At 40.3% G+C, this 17,481-nt stretch overlaps 1 protein-coding gene across 2 annotated transcripts in view; it reads left to right on the top strand.

Moving 5' to 3' along the window:
- The window catches only part of LOC149462796 (ras-specific guanine nucleotide-releasing factor RalGPS1-like), a 160,703-nt gene extending 149,967 nt beyond the window's left edge, over nucleotides 1-10,736 (top strand). Inside the window, exon 9 of one of the 2 annotated variants that reach the window (XM_089676314.1) lies at nucleotides 10,410-10,736. In XM_089676314.1, the coding sequence (XP_089532440.1) occupies nucleotides 10,410-10,604 (195 nt within the window). In that variant the 3' untranslated portion in view covers nucleotides 10,605-10,736. The remainder of the gene's footprint in view (nucleotides 1-10,409) is intronic. The other variant, XM_089676313.1, reaches the window with a different exon arrangement.
- The last annotated feature ends 6,745 nt before the right edge of the window (nucleotides 10,737-17,481 follow it).

Here is a 17,481-nt window from a genome sequence, read left to right as displayed (position 1 = left end):
TACACTAATATAGTGTGTTTTGAGTAAGAATGGAATTTTTCAGTAACCCAATATTCTCTTCAGTTGTGAGCAAGAGGCAACATCCAATTCAGTCAGACTTACCACTTAGAATTGTCAGTGACAACTGTGTTTTCTGGCTGAAAACGTAACGTTGCCACTCCATGGAATCCCCTTCGGGAAAGGTGAATAGGGGCTCTGCTTTAGCAAACCATGGCAGATATGTGCATGGTGTTTGCTATGTAAGTCGGCCTTCTATCACTCCTGGTGGGTTGGAGGACATAAAGGATTGGCAGTAACTGTTATAAGCTTGTGGGTTCTTCAAAGTATGTGAAGTATGATAGTTAATATTTTCAGTGGGCTGTGAGTGGTGACAGCAGCTTGGTTTGGATGAGATCGGGCTAAAGGGATAAAACGTCCTCTGGCAGTAGGTGTCATGTGAGAAGACTAAGTGAACTGGTGAGGAATGAGCGTGACCAGGGGACAGGATTGCAGGAATATGACAAGAAAGGAGATAGAATCTCGTATTAATAGTCGACTATAACAAAGAACAGCTGTATAGGAGGTGACATCACAAGTTTTGCAGTCCTTTCAGGTATGAAGAAATGGTTTCTCTTTAGCCAGAACTGATTTCTGGATGGATATCAGATTAACTGCCAAAATGTATCCAGAAAGCAATAATGTGCAGCTGTGTGAGTATCGCTGTACACATATAAACTTCAAAAATTTGTCAAGAGGGACCATGATGTATATTTACTTTGTAACTCTAGCTTACATAGGCATTCCGTCAAGTTTTAATGCTTGAATATCTTCAGCACTTCAGCTAAGAGAAGGGTTTTTATCTTAATGCAGAGAATGCATTAAGGTAAAAAAAAGTTTGACTTTAGTACCACTTTAAAGAAAATATATGAAAAAAACACTTAGATGCATACAAAACCCACAATGTGTACCTTTAATTTGTTAAACATGTTTGCAAATATGTTTATGTTCAGTCATTGTTTAAAATATAAACTTTAAATACATTACACATGACAAAGAATAACCACAACCACTATGAGTTACTATGTTACTATGGCGATGCAAATGCTTGTTATGAGGCAATGTTTGTCTGCTGGAAACCTCAGACTGAGTTGTCCAATAAGTGAGGCACTACTAATGAGCTGTCTACATCTCCTAAGAAAATTTCTGCTTGAGCTGTTAATGTCAGGACCTGGATCACCTGTTGGTGGCACTGTGATTCCCAGAGCTCAAGTGCACAGTTTTGGTGGCCACCAGCAGGTGTCTCACTGCAGCCAGCATATCCCAGCAATTGGGCGCGACCTGATGCTGGCTGCTGGGAAGCTTTATAACCCCTCCCCTGGTTTGCATCTTTGCTTCGGTGTTTTACCTGTTAGCCACGTACCTGCTTACTGATTTTTTTCTGATTTCTTGCTCTGTTCCTGTGCACTGATACCTCATATGTGCTCCCCTTCTTCCTGATCCCAGTCCTAGTACCCCCTTCCTGACTGTTCCTTGCACTTCCAATTTTCGTCATTTTGTGTTTTCCCTTTGTATATGTTGCAGTATAGTTAGTGTGCTTGTGAGGTTTCCTGTCACTTTGTTAACTTATATTTTCATGTTTGCCTTGCATATTATTTGCTATTGGTGGATGGGGTGTTTGTTTCACTATTCATAAATATTACTTAACTCATACTTTGCTTCCTTGAGTGTAGCTCACAATCTGGTCATGCTTGCTGCTATTTAAGTGATTTATTGATACAACGGGTTGGGTAGTAATCAGACCTGGGTGTGGCAAGTGATTTAATTCTGCTTTTCAGAATGTGATTAATCACAGTTCATTAATGATTTAACAAGGTGGGGGGAGTGCTGCCATCCTGGGTGGACGTCATATATGTTTAAAAAAAAAAAAAAGTGAAAAAACCCAAACATTCAAAATTTCTTTATTTTCCAAAAAAATTGTGACAACTTCAAAAAACTCACCATGTTTCTTACTAAATACCACAGACTGTCTACTTTCCAAAAAGTGTTCATTTGGTGGATATTTTTACTGTCCTGACATTTTCAGGCCGCAAGAAATGAGACTGGCCAACAGTACATCAGAACTGATCAGTTTTCAAATATATATATATATATACAATAGTTTGTAGGCTCTATAATTTTCCTACAGTCTAAATAAAATACACTGTTTTAGGTTATTTTACCAAATATATATAAAGATGTATTTGCTAAATTTTGTAACAGAGTCAAAGAAAAACTTTTTTTTTCTTTCTAAATTTTTGGCCTTTTTTTCATTTATTTAGCAATAACTAAATAACCCAGTGGTGATTAAATACCACCAAAAGAAAGCTCCATTTGTATGAAAAAATTATTTAAAATTTCAGTTGAGTACAATGCTGTATGACTGAGTAATTGTCATGCAAAGTGTGACAGCATTGAAAATTGGCCTGGGCAGGAAGGGGATGAAAGTGACCAATATTGAAGTGGTTAAGAAATAATGTAAAAAATCCACTTATTTATGTAACCCCTTTCTGAACACAATCTGTTTATTAATGATCCCTAGTGTAATGCATTCTTCCAGGGATACATTGTTGATAAACAAGAATTCATGTTATTTTCATTTTGTCATAACCTAATCTATCTCCTGGTTGCCTTTCACATTCTCATTTAAATGTACATAGAAAGTGCTGGATAAGGGCCTACCTGCCCTCTGATTCGGGTATACATGCATCAGTAGCTTTGCTTGTGGGGTACCCTGGCACATGGTTCCCCTCCCATATCCCAGCTGCCCACTTGGAGAATTCAGGACCTGTTTCATTCAAACAGAATTTGGAATGTGGGTATACTGGGCACTTCTAACCTTATTATTTACCTAAGTAACACTTTGTTTACTAGTTTAATGTGTATTTTTTGTTTTTGTCCTGCAAGCTTTTTTTTTTTTTTTAACCTTACCTATGAGAAAAGGTTATTTTTTAACCTTAATGAGGAAAGAACAAAGAGAGGGCACACAGGCCTAGTGCATTACCATAAAAAATGTTTAATAAGAAATAAGGTAGGTATTGTACTCACAAACTACAATAAAGTCAAGGCACGTCATAAAAGAACAGCTTAGTCAACACCGCGCTGAGGAAGTGTCTGAGGAAGAGGCAAGTCCTCGAAACGCGTCAGCCTATTGGATTTCCACACTCCCTATTGCGGGCTGTTACTCAGCGCGGTGTTGACCCAGCTGTTCTTTTATGATGTGCCTTGACTTTGTCGTTTGTGAGTACAACACCTACTTTATTTCTTATTAAACATTTTTTATGGTAATGCACTAGGCCTCTGCGCCCTCTCTTTGTTCTTTCCTCATTCCGGTCTATTGAGGGCAGCAAGGTATGCATGTTCCAGGACATTCCTAATGTGGTTGTAGCCTGCATAGATTCCATTCCCAAGTGCAGGAGCATTTGTGTTTGCTGGTTCTTTATTTTTTAACCTTGTTCACATTAGTTCCCCTTCGTATTTCAGTTTTTCACTTTTATCTGCATGAGTTATTTCGAACAGGTTATCCCCTTAACGCCGGCGCCTCCCGGCCCCTTAAGGGATTTCTGATGCTGGGAGGTGTGGTTTCTGATCATGTGACTGCCATGATTGCAAAGCGCCTGATCGCAAGTAGCGATTGTGAGCTTTCCCTTTAGCCTCTGGTAGCTGTGTTGGCAGCGCGCATGACGCACACACTCGGGTCACGCTCATGACGCACACACTCGGGTCACGCTCATGGCACAGCTGTGTTTACATTCTGGTACGCATATATGCGGCCTCTCGGCATTAACGCCCACCCGACGAGAAACCTCATGTATGCGTAATGTTGGCATGAGCAAGTTAAGCAGACTCACAAGAGAACCAGGGGGATAGGTGGAGGGGGATCTCTAGCACACACAGCCTGGGCTGTGCATGTTTCTCTGAGATTGTGTTTGTGTGTCCATTTCCTCCACTCAGGTCTCAGATTACACTGGGACATTAAATCCCTGCCTTCTCATGATCAGGAATGCTGTGCAAAAAAACTTTAAACAGCTGTGGAGAAGAGATGGCAGCAGTTAAACTGGTACAACTTATGAAGAAGGATTTGTTTCATTGCTGTGTGTCACCTAAGGCTATTGACTTCACTGGGTATATGTGAATGTTTACAACCACTTTAAGAGAAATAAAATATATACATTTGCTGTTTGCCCTTTTTCTTCATTTTATTATATTACATAGCATAAATGATCACACAATGGCTTCTAGACAATGCTGAAAGGTTCATAACCTCTCCTTCCCCAAAATGAGTTTCCACTCAAGTCCCTGCCACAGTCCTATATGATCAGACATGTATACAGAGGAGAAGTTCAATAACCAGCAGTGTAGATGTTTGGACTGTGCTGTGTTGTTTTCCCCCTTATTAATGAAAAAATCATGAACTTTATATACATATTATATCTAATGGAATATTTTCCTACATTGCTGTATTATAAATAATGACTTTCTCATAAATGTGTGCTAATGGACAATTCCAGCCTAGGAAGTGTTTGTGCTTCAGTCTATGGCGATTAATGGATGTAATTGAGCCTCATGTATTAAGTCAGATATACAAGTGCACATAACGTCAGAGAAAGTGGTTTACAATCCTGAGAAATTGGAATTGCTACTGACTTTGTCTAAGCTCATAATTATTGTCCTGCGTGGGAACATATGTAATCCTATTCAGTTTTTCCATTTGGCTGGAAACACCTAGCCATCTATTCTTTACACAAGGTCAAGAGAGATTTGCACATTTGTTCAATGACGAGCGCTGCAAAAGAAAAACGCGCTGGAGTCTCTGAACGGTTGTCTCTGCAGCAAGATTTGCTTCTATAGTGTGTGCTTCCAGCATCTGAGAAAATGCAGTAAAATTTTGAGGGTCCCCTTCAGTATTGTTAAACTCTGCATATGCAATGTGTCTGTTTCATGCAGTCATATTTAGGGTTATTTGTTTTTCCAGGGTTTAACATTTGTTTCTCATCCATCAGCTCTGTGTCTTGAAGTTCACAAGGTGAGACAGTAGCCAAGTCTGTCTATGGAAAAGCCTTTAATTGAGTGTTTTCAATAATTCTTTGACCAGCTGTTGCATATGTGTAGCTTCTTTTTAGGCCTGCTATGATTGGCGTGCACTGGAAGAGAACTGGACGTGACCAGGAACAGCAGACTTATTTTTGTTAGCCTGTAATATTAGCGTAACTCTGGAAGCCTTTGTACAGCACACAGGGTTGCATTGTGACTGTTTGTTAGCTACAATATGATTTGTTTAAAATGTACAGGTTTAAAAGAAGAGACATTGTACAGGCTGTGTTAGGGGTCTTGTCCTTTCTTCAGTCATTATGTATACCTATTCCCTACAGAAAACCTTGGCAGCTTCCTGTCTGCAGTGGTTGTGGTGCCAGAAGTCTTGGCTTAACAGCCCTTATAGTTGCTAATGCTGGCTATAAACTTAAGGATGTGGCCATATTTGCAATTTTTTTTTTTAAAAATCTTTTACTGGAAAATGAGCGTTCAGTGCAGCAAAGTAAAAATGGGTTTGTATGACGTTGAATATGTTTCCAAACACTATGTTTAAAGGGGTAAGGCTAAGTTTTACGTGAAAAAAATGTTTAAGAAAAAAAGAAACCCACAAGGGATGTTAAATTTAAGGCAACGCATCCTTTGTACTGGTGGTAGCTTTCATGGTGGAAATCTTCAGTCCTCTGTCTCCACTCTCATACACCAGAGGATTACGGCTGCAGGGTATGGGAGTTAATAGAGCCAAGGGACCTGCCACATGCATTCATCAAGAGTACGGACTCTGCCTACCTTAGTGTTAATGGATTAGAATCCTTGTAATTTTATATTGCTTGTAAATATATATAATTTATTAAAAGGCAGCCCCCTTTTGTTTTTATTTGGAGGCACTAATATTGACAACAAAAGGTTCTCTGCAGAAATGGCTGGTAACTAGAGACCATGTGATATAGGCTTGAAGGTGGGGAAAAACAGTTTGTGTTTTTTTCCATTTTTTTATTGCAACAAAGGCTTACCGGTTCAATGTTGCCATTGTGTATATGTGAAATAGAAATTTTAAAGTGATATTAATAACAAACATGTTGTTCTTACCCTCGCTGTGCAATAGTTTTGCACAGAGCAGCCCCGATCCTCCTCTTCTTGGGTCCCCTGCCGGTGCTCATTTCCCCTCCCTCCTGCCAAATGCCCCCAGGGCAAACAGTTTTCTTTGGGAGCACTCAAGCAGACTGGCTCCCAAGCCACTGCTCTGCATGTCTGTTTGCATACAGAGCCACGGCTTGGACCCGCATCCTCACTCTCTCTTCTCATTAGCTCACTGGCTATGGTTGACAGCAGCGTTAGCCAGAGCCAAAGAGCTGGGAGAGTCCTGGGAGAGATGGTCTTAGTCCCTAGGGTTCAGTATTGAGTTGGCCCACACTTTGCAGCTATAACAGCTTCAACTCTTCTGGGAAGGCTGTCCACAAGGTTTAGGAGTGTGTCAATGGAAATGTTTGACCATTCTTCCAGAAGTGCATTTGTGAGGTCAGGCACTGATGTCCGACGAGAAGTCTTGGCTCGCAGTCTCCTCTCTAATTCATCCCAAAGGTGTTCTATCAGGTTGAGGTCAGGACTCGGTTCCTCAAACTCACTCATCCATGTCTTTATGGACCTTGCTTTGTGCACTGGTGCTCAGTTATATTGGAAGAGGAAGGGGCCATCCCCAAACTGTTCCCAGAAAGTTGACACCTTAAGAGTTCCCTTCACTGGAACTAAGGGGCCAAGCCCAACACCTGAAAAACAACCCCACACCATAATCCCCCCTCCACCAAACTTTCCACTTGGCACAATGCAGTTAGGCAAGTACCATTCTCCTGGCAACAACCAAACCTAGACATGTCAATCGGATTGCCTGGCAGAAGCGTGATTCGTCATGCCAGAGAACATGTCTCCACTGCTCTAGAGTCCAGTGGCAGCGTGCTTTACACCACTGCATCCGATGATTTGCATTGTACTTGGTACTGTAAGGCTTGGATGCAGCTGCTCGGCCATGGGAACCCATTCTATGAAGCTCTCTTATGCTCTGTTCTTATAACACTGTTCAACAAATTTTTATTTTTTGCCAGTTTTGGAAACAAAAGGATCCATTTCTTAATGAATTTCACATTCTGAATTCAAATATAACAATGAAATTTGTCAATTGGCTCTAGTTTTTCTGTAAACGGAAAGTTTTCTACTATAGGCGTAATGACTACATAATGCACAATAATTATATAGATAGATGTCTTTCCACAAATATAAAGCAAGTGATATTGACTACATAACAAAGCCTAAATGGCATAATATATTGCATAGGATTACCAAGAAAAATTATAGCCATAAGCTAAGTTGAATCATTTTAATACTTAGGATTCTCACTAGTTTTGTCTTCAGTTTGTGTCGGTTTTGCTTCTCTTGGCTTTTCTCTTGTATTCGAGGAAAGGGCTATCTCTTACAACTGCACGTGACTACATGCTTCAGGTTCTTCCTCACTTGACTCAACCACAAAGGATTCTGGTGCTTTAGGAATTGGTTGCCCCTCTCCATGAGGAACTGGACGTATTGCCGATGGAATATTTGGATAGTACACAGATAACTTTTTCTTCTTATTTAGCCCTTTTACAATTGGAGGCACCATACAAAAGTAACAATTACTAACATGATCTGTTGGCTCTCTCCAAATCATTGGCACAGCGAAAGGCATAGATGCCTTTTTTCCATTCAACCATTGCTCCAGTGCCGTCCCACAAGAATTGCAGCATATATGTGGTGCCCAGCTCTTGTCCTGGTCTCCTATCTTGCAGCCAAAATACAAGTTGTAGGCTTTCTTAATCATTCCTGTTATCCTCCTTTTTTGTGAGATAAAAGTTATTTCACCGCAGATATAGCAGAAATTATCTGCTTTATTCACACAAGTTCGAGGCATTACTGAGTAGCCTATATAAGCATAAAACGAAATGTAAAGACGCTGTCCAACTACAATCAGCTACAGATACTGCAGCTTTTATGCAGTGAAGTGATGCAATTAAAGGCTAATATTGCATCATCTCAGTATACATGCAATTTTCTATTGGTCACCAGTATCAATTGCGCAATATGCAGCTGAAGTTGCATCATAATTTTGAATGGCTTACGTCATTAGATGGGTGAATATATCATGGAAACTAGAGCCAATCAACATTTTTTAGGGTCATTTTCGTTTTCAGCACCCCAAAATTATGTAAGATTAGCTAATTTTATGCCCAAAACTTTTTACCTGTTGAACAGTGTAATAGGGCATATGAAGTTTGGAGGTCTTTAGCTATTGACTGTGCAGGCAGTTGGCGACTTCTGTTCACTGTGTACTTCAGCATGCACTGACCCCGCTCTGTCATTTTACGTGGCCTACCACTTTGTGGTTGAATTGCTGTGGTTCCCAGTTGCTTCCACTTTGCTAGAATACCACTAATAGTTGACAGTAGCAAGAAAATTTTACGGATGGACTTTTTGCACAGGTGGCAGCCTCTCACGGTGCCATGCTGGAATTCAATGGACTCCTGAGAGTGACCCATTCTTTCACAAATGTTTGTAGAAGCAGTCTGCATGCCTAGGTTCTTGACCGTATACACCTATGACCATGGAGGTGATTGGAACACCTTAATCCAATGATTTGGGGGGGTGTCCAAATACTTTTGGCAATATAGTGCCTATATGTAAAGTGTTGTAGTGGTTGTATCCAGTATGGGGCGTTGTAGCTTTGGTTATACTACAGTTTAATGTACGGTAGTTTCATGTGTATTATTTTGCCTATGCCTTTTTTAGTTCTTTTTTTTTTTTTTCTTTTAAATTTAGACTTATTTCATTATGATTTAATTCTACTTTGTAGACAGATTATGCTGTCATATTCAAGACTGTCTCCCAGTCCTCTATTTTGGCCCAGAATATAAATACCTTGTGTGTACCTCAGTCAATGGCAGCATTGTTTGACTAATTACAAAGCACTGTAAGCATTTTTCTTTAGTTATAATCAATTATGTTTTAATGCTTCTATGTATTTTTGGAAAGCCTGCATGGCTTAACTGTACAGGGGCCATTGTGGGAAAATGCCTTTTGAGCACTTGGTTTTTCTGAGACTTTGCCAAGTGACAGAGCTGCTATATGGTGTTACAGAATTACAGTTATCCCCAGACTATCCAATGGTTCAGGGGCTTATGGGTTCAAATGTTTTGAATGATCTTTGCATAAGAGTCCTTAGATCACCCCCGCATGCATGTCTGTGCCCATGGTGAGTTAGTACTTCCAGAAACAGCTTGTCGTGAAGGCCAAACCAAGCAGATCTGTCTTTTACTAGAACACTGACAGCCAAGGTGTTTCGGAACTCCCATAATTGTACAAGCAGTGTTATACCTGAATGTGACCTGGTATTAGCCTTTGTAGTCCCTGGAGTGTCAGCGGAAAAAGCAGTTTAAGTAGCCAATCTGTTAATACACTGAAAAGTAGTATACTGGTGGGAATAGAAAGCAGAACAACAGAGGTGAGGTCATCACTGTGCTGTTTCTACTTTCACTGTCCAGTCACAAGCTGGGGCAAGACTGGAGGTCTGGGATTAGAGCAGTGTTTCTCAACTCCAGTCCTCATGGACCCCCAACAGGTCATGTTTTCAGGATTTCCATTATTTTGCACAGGTGATTTGATCAGTTTCACTGCCTTAGTAATTACCACAGCTGTTTCATCTGATGGAAATCCTGAAAACATGACCTGTTGGGGGTCCATGAGGACTGGAGTTGAGAAACACTGGATTAGAGTAAGTGTGTTAAATGATGCTGGCTATTATACTGAGGACATCAGGGGGTTTATTTACGAAAGCTGGAGAGTCCAAAATCAGACTCCCTTCTGCATAGAAACCAATCAGCTTCTAACCTCAGCTTGTTCAATGAAGCTTTGGCAATGAAACCTGGAAGCTGATTGGTTTCTATGCAGCAGTGAGTCTGATTTTGCACTCTCCAGCTTTAGTAAATAAACCCCCTGATGTCAGACAAAGTACTACAGATTAAATCTTTGGGTTGAAAGTGAATATTGCAGCAAAAGCTAATTTTATTTTCCTTTTTTTTTATTGGCTGCTTTTTTTTTTCTGTGGCTGAAGTTCTGCTTTAATGAATTTTGTCATCTCTGTGCTTTAGTAGATTATCTTTGTTCTACTGTATTTGGACACTAGTTTTTTATTTTTTTTTATTTTTCTTATTAACTAAAACAGTTTTCATAACAAATTAAATAGTCTAGAACCAAGACAAGAATTCCTAAATATTCTTGTTCGTCTATTATTTTTCTCAACTGCACGGCCTATATGCCTAAAAACAACTTTTGTATTTCAGCTTTTGAGTCGGAAAGACAAGACAACTTTTGAGAAACTGGAGTATGTAGTTAGCAAGGAAGATAATTACAACCGCCTAAGAGACTATATAAATAGCTTGAAGATGACTCCTTGTATTCCATATTTGGGTAAGCTGTTAATGTTTCTTTTTTGTTTTTTTATTATGGGCTATTTTATGCTAAATACAGGAAAGTAACATAGTTATTTGCTTAGCTTAAGATGTCTCTTGATGATCATTGCTTTTTAATCTTGGCTTACACATGGTCAGTTGGGATGTGGATTGTAATATATCACATAATGGCTAAGTGAAGTCAGCATTGTGAAATGATTTCTTGTGGTGTTAGTGTAACTGGATTCTGACCACAGTCTCATACTCACAAATGGCTAACAATAAAACATGAAATGGAATATGAAATATTTGGGTGTATTCATCCCAAATTAAATGTTAGTAGGTCCATGACAGAAGTTTCCAGTTGTCTGTCTTTTCTGTCAGCAGACATGCTTTTCTTTTATTTAGTATAACCGGTTTATTTTCTGACTCTGCCGATTTGTTGAACAGGGTGAAATGTGGAAATCCAGGTTGTACTGATAACTTCTGCCTGTTATATTGAGTATATAACAGATCACAGCATTCAGAGTGGACTGTCGTGGGTTTTGTAACATACTGCAGTATTTAGAATGGGCATTCTGGAGTATTTATAGCAGAATTTATGGAAAGGAGCGGTTCAAAGTATCTCATCTCATGAGTGCAAAAATCTGCAGCATTGTTAAAAGCACTCAAAAAGTCTGTTCTAATATCTCTAGTATGTACCCCTATATTTAGTGTGCTCAGCATAAGAAGTCCAATGTGTGAGACTCCACACCTTCCTATAAAACACATCTATTTTGACAGTAGAGGTTGGTTACACTGCTTAGTTAATGCATCTTTTCTGACGGTGAAATCTCCTTTTCCCTGATGTGGGAAGCCCAGGGAATGGTGGGTACCAGACCTCAACTCGGCTGTAAAGTGTAGATACACACAAAGTACTCACAGGTATTTGATGGGGGGTGGGGCATGCATATAAAATTCTGGTGATCGATTTTGTCAGGAACACAGAATAATTCCTAGCTTTTTCCTGAGTGGACTTGTCAATAGTAACAATTATTTCTTCAACAAAATGGTGGCCATCTGCACATAGACACCAACTCTTTGTTGCGTAAATGTGAATGAGATGGGTAAAAGATGGCTTCAGCTGCTGTTCTCTAACTGTAGAAAACTTCTTGGGTGCCCTTTTTGAGTCTTAATCAGAGAGGCCTCTCTGATTAAGCCCTGAAAAGGGTGAAACGCATCTGAGGCATTCTCTTTGGGTGGAGGACAGGAGCTGAAGCCATCTTTTACCCATCTCATTCACATTTATGCAACAGTGAGTCAGTGTCTGTGTACCCTTTATGTTGAAGTCCATTAGAGCATGACAATCCGATCCTGTCCTGTCTTGAACCAGTCTAATCACATGCTGATCCGAGCGAATTCGAACAGTACCGTTTTCATTGTTTTGAACAGTTATATTTTGATGTTAATCTTCTTATCAAATATTTTTCATTTACCTGCAATTTCTAAATTTCAATACAATATGTTTGCAAAACAAGCCACAATGTCAGATTGTGATACATCAGAGCTGTTGGTTACAAGGTGTCACCGTATGACATATTAGGCTGTTTGGGTTTGACACATCGCATTGGTGTTGAAGTTGGAACATAGTAAAGTCCTTGCAATTCAGTAGCAGAGTGTTAGGATTGGGGGGTGTAGTTTAAATTTATTAGTGTTGTGTAATTTTTTGCAGCTTGAAATCACTTGCAACCAGGGCCAGATTTATATCTCAGAGCCAACAGGCAGAGAATTCTGAAGTGCCTTCCCCCTCTCACAACCCATTCAACCCACAATCCATAGGTTGCTGACCCCTGGTCTATACTATGACCGCAAGAACACAATGTACACGCTTCACAAGTCCCCAGTCGCTGATCTGACCCTGGCTCAGAGCTCCGATATACAGGATCCCCGGAGACACAAAAGAACATTTCTTTGACGTAAAAGGGAACTTCTGAAGACAGAACTCCCGGATCTATGAAGGTTCAGGTTCCAGAGCTGTTACGGATCCCTCAACTCGGGTGTTCTCACACTTCAATGGCTGCATGCTTGTTTTGGGTCAGTCTATCACTGAGCGGGGAGGATGAAGATGATAGAGCCAAGATTACATCTTCATAAATATTCCAGCAATGTCATCCCTCCACCCTCTCCATGGGTCTACGGTTACTACAATTTATTTGAATCAGGGCTATGAGCTCTGATGGGTCACCCCCAGGATGGTGTACCTGAGGACACAAAGTTCAAAGACCTCACACCCCCATAATAATCTTCCTTATGCAGAGCTCACAGCATGCTCAGTGTGGAAGATACTACAAGTCCCAGAATGCTCCATTAGAAGGACTACAAATCTCAGCATGGCTCATTGGAAGGCACTACAAGTCCCAGCAGGCTCCATTAGAAGGACTCCAAATCTCAGCATGACCCAATCTAAGGCATTACAAGTTCTGTCCATCATAACATTTAGTTGCTATAGCATTAAAGACTGATCGAAATGATCAGTAAGGTAATCGTGTATCCAGGGTGTCCCGATATTTCATACATTTTATATTGAGACATTAGGTGCTAATTTCTTTCAGTAACTTTTAAGCTATTCTTTTTTTCAACTTGAGCAATTGTAGTCTTTGCAGGCCACTAGTCTTTTTCCAAAAGTTTAGCTGCAATGAAGGTATAGACATTTATGTAACATTTGACATTCCCTGATAAATGCAGGTGTGTACAAAGGGTAGCCAGACACGATCTTATGGTGGCAAGCAAAGAAAACTATTCTGAACTCAGTTTAGTTATGATTGGATGGTCTTTTGGTCACGTCAATTTTATATATAGGAGGAAAAATAACCATCTTGTTTTTCCACCAGTTGTTAACTTGTGTTACCAGTTGGTTTGGTCCATAGGGAGACTAAAATGAGAGGTTGGGAAGATGTCGTTCTACTTTTTTGCCCTCAAGGAGGCTACCATGTCTTTGTGGCCAGCCTAACTACCTAGAGTTTTCTGTGAAAATACTACTGTTTACACACATGCTGGTTGCCAGGAAGTAAATGTTGGATTATCATCCACATTGTGGTTAGAGCTGCTCCTTAGCGGCTTTCCCTTTTTTTTTTTTCTTTTTTTTTTGACAGCCATATAGCCAGTCATCCTGTATACATTTCTCATAGCAGGAATCCCCATCAATACTCTGGCCTCCTCTTAGCAGAGTTCTTGGCAAGCACATCCAAGATGAATTTCTTCTCTTCTTTTCCCCAGTTTGAGCTGTGTTTCCCTGTGTGCATTCTCCCAGGACTCTCCTGGCTCCAACATAACATATCAGTTTTCTTGGAAAGAGAGGTCAGAAGACTTCTTCCTTGTGATTTACTCTGCAGAACGAACTGCTTTCCTTGCAGACACTTTCAATATTATTACTGTTCTTTATTTTGTGACTTCATTTAACCAATTGTACATCATAATTAAAACTGCCATTGGTGATATATACGGTATATACACACACACAAACAGACATATAAGATTTTAATCAATATCTCCAAGAGCATTTTCCAAAATTTTGACAAAACTGAGTTTTATAGAACACTTGTTTAGCTCATTACATAAAAGTAAGCTTCATAATATAATTTAGATTACAAAATCTTCAGTTTTACTCAGATTAGTTGATGCAAAAATGAATACACCACCACAACAAAAACTACTACATCTAGTATTTTGTATGACTGTATGATTTGTAAGGACAGCACCAAGTCTAGGCATGGAATAAACAAGTTGGTGACATATTGCAACATTTATCTTTTTCCATTCTTCAAGAACGATCTCTTTTAAAGCCTGGATGCTGGCTGGAGAGTGATGCTCAACTTGTCTCTTCAGAATTCCCCATAGGTGTTCAGTTGGATTCAGATCAGGAGACATATTTGGCCACTGAATCACTTTCACCCTGTTCTTCTTCAGAAATGCAACAGTGGCCTTAGATGTGTTTTGGATCATTGTCATGTTGGAAAAGTGCACGACGACCAAGGACACGGAGTGATAGTAGCGTCTTCTCTTTCAATATAAATCAGTACATCTGTTAATTCATGATACCATCAATGAAATTCAGCTCCCGGACACCAGCAGCACGCATGCAGGTCCACAAAAGGACACTGCCACCACCATGTTTCATTGTAGGCACTATGCATTTTTCTTTGTACTCCTCACCTAGGCAGCACCATACAGTTTTGAAGCCATCAGTTCCAAAAACATTTATTTTGGTCTCATCACTCTAGAGTACAAAGCCCCAGTATTCTTCTTTTTCAGCATGGGCCCTGGCAAATTCTAGGCGGACTTTTTTGTGCATAGGCTTTAGGAGAGGCTTCCTTCATGGACGACACCCATGCATGCCATTCCTCTGAAGTGTACTCTGTATTGTGTCATGGGAAACAATCACTCAGCTTGGCTTTCTACTTCTTTAGCTAACTACAGTGAACTTGCAAGGCGATTTTTCACTCATTCCCATCCGAAGATGCTCCTGTCGAGGTGTTATATTTCATGGATGGCCTGGACATCTCTGTGAGATGGTTGCAGTTCCATCTTTGTTAAAGTTTTGTATCACTTTTGCTACAGTATTCTGACTGATGAGTAAAGCTTTGCTGATCTTCTAGTAGCCTTCACCTTTCTTGTGTAAAGAAATTATTTTCTTTCTCAGGCCTTGTACATATCTTTTCCATGTGGTGCCATTGCTGACAGCATGGAATAGGAAGGGGTTTTCTTTAAGTAAAGTCCTTTTATAATCAGCTGTCTGCTGAACACCTGTTTAATGAATAATTAGACTCGCCTGTAGTTGAATTCTTGGTAATTAGGATTTTGTTTTCTAAAATTTAGCTTTCCTCTTGAGACCCCGATCACACCGGGTGCAACTTGGCATGCGAATTGTCATGCCAGGCAACTTGAAAGTCGCACCCTGTTGTCCACAATTACAGCACTATGTGTGTATATACATACACGCACGCACACCAATTAGCCATAAGCTTATGACCACTGACAGGTAACATGTATAACCTTGATTATTCCGTTACAATGACATTTGAAAGTCTGTTTTAGGCAGCAAGTGACGTTTTTCCTGGCGTTAATGTTTTGAAAGCAGAAAGAATGGACATCGCAGTTTGTTGTGTATAGGGCTATGTAGCCGAAGAGCAGTCAGGGTGCCCACAGTCAAAAGCACCTACAATGGGTGCGTGAGTATCAGAACTTGACCATAGAGTAATGGAAGAAGGCGGTCTGGTCTGATGCATCACAATTTCTTTTACATCACATGTAAGGCCGGGTGCATTGGCGTTGCTTACCTGGGAAAAAGAAGGCATCGAGATGCACTATGGGAAGAAGGCAAGCCAGTGGAGGCAGTGTGCTGCTTTGGGTAATGTTCTGCTGGGAAACCTTGGGTCCTGCCATTCATGTGAATGTCATTTGACATGTACCACCTACCTACCTAAACATTGTTGCTGATCAAGTACACAGTTTTATGGAATCCATACTCCCTAATGGCAGTTGCCCCTGTCAGTAGGATAAAGTGCCCTGCCACACTGCAAAAAAGGTTGAAGAATGGCTAGAGGAACACAGCAATAAGTTTGAAGTGTTCACTTAGCCTCCAAATTCTCCAGATCCTAATCCAGTCGTGCATCTGTGGGATGTGCTGGAAAAACAAGACCCACCCCGCAACTTACAGGACTTAAAGGATCTGCTACTGATGACTTGGTGCCACATACAGCAGCATACCTTCAGAGGTCTAGTGGAGTCCACATCTCATTTGGTCAGGACTAGGGATGCACTGAAATTTCAGTGGCTGAAACATTTTGGCCGAAAACACCTCTTTTGACCGTCGGCCGAAATCGCCTCTTTTGGCCGTCGGCCGAAATGTAAAAAAAAAGAGCACCAATATAGGTGCCGAAAAAAACCCACCCCTCGCCACAGCCGCCGGCTGCCACTCAGTAGTTCACAGCCTTACCTGATAAACCATCAAACAATCCCGGCACTGGGCATAGAAATGAGTGAAGGAAAGATGGCCTCCACTCATCTCTATGACCTTGGAGGACTAGAGCAATGTCACTTCCGGTTTCGGCCATTTTTTTTGTTACAGCAGTAGATCAATGCTTTTTTTTTTTTTTTTTTGATCCAATGCTTTACATTGCAGAGGAGAGATGTGGGGTCTTATTGACCCCATATCTCTCCATAAAGAGGACCTGTCAATAATTTTTATCACAAAGGATGCATGCATTTCTTGTAATTAAGAATAAAAATTATAAAAAAAAATGTTTTAAAGGGACAGTGCAAAAAAAATATAAAAAATTAATAAAAAAAGTTTAAAGTGCCCCCGTCCCCCTGTGCTCTCACGAAGTGGTGAATGCATAAATAGGCCATGCCCACATATGTAAATGGTGTTCAAACCATACACGTGAAGTATCGCCACAAACGTCAGAGCAAGAGCAATAATTCTCGCACTAGACCTCCTCTGTAACTTTACACTGCTAACCTTTAGAAATTTTTAAAGCATCACCCATGGAGATTTTTAAGTACCGCAGTTTCACGCCATTCCACAAGCGTGCACAATTTTAAAGCGTGACATGTTAGGTATCTATTTACTCGCTGTAACATCCTCTTTTTCATATTTTACAAAAAAAATTGGGGTATATATTGTTTTTTTTTTAATCAAAGTGTATTTTTTTCCACAAAATATATATTCATTTTTAAAAACTGCGCATTTTGGTTTTTGGCCACGTGCATTTTGAAGTTTCGGTTTCGGCACCAGAATTTTAATTTCGGTGCACCACTAGTCAGGACTGTTTGGGTACATACTCAGTATTGAGTGTGTGGTCATAATGTTATGGCTGATTGGCGCAGTCTTAGTAGGGTTCAATATTGAGTTGGCCCACCCTTTTCAGCCATAACAGCTTCAACCCTTCTGGGAAGGCTGTCCACAAGGTTTAGGAGGGTGTCT

This window comes from Staurois parvus, unplaced genomic scaffold (assembly GCF_062004578.1).
Source record: "Staurois parvus isolate SC_StPar_1 unplaced genomic scaffold, SC_StPar_1.0 ptg000166l, whole genome shotgun sequence".
Classification (NCBI taxonomy): domain Eukaryota; kingdom Metazoa; phylum Chordata; class Amphibia; order Anura; family Ranidae; genus Staurois; species Staurois parvus.
This window is presented reverse-complemented; position numbering and strand designations above follow the sequence as displayed.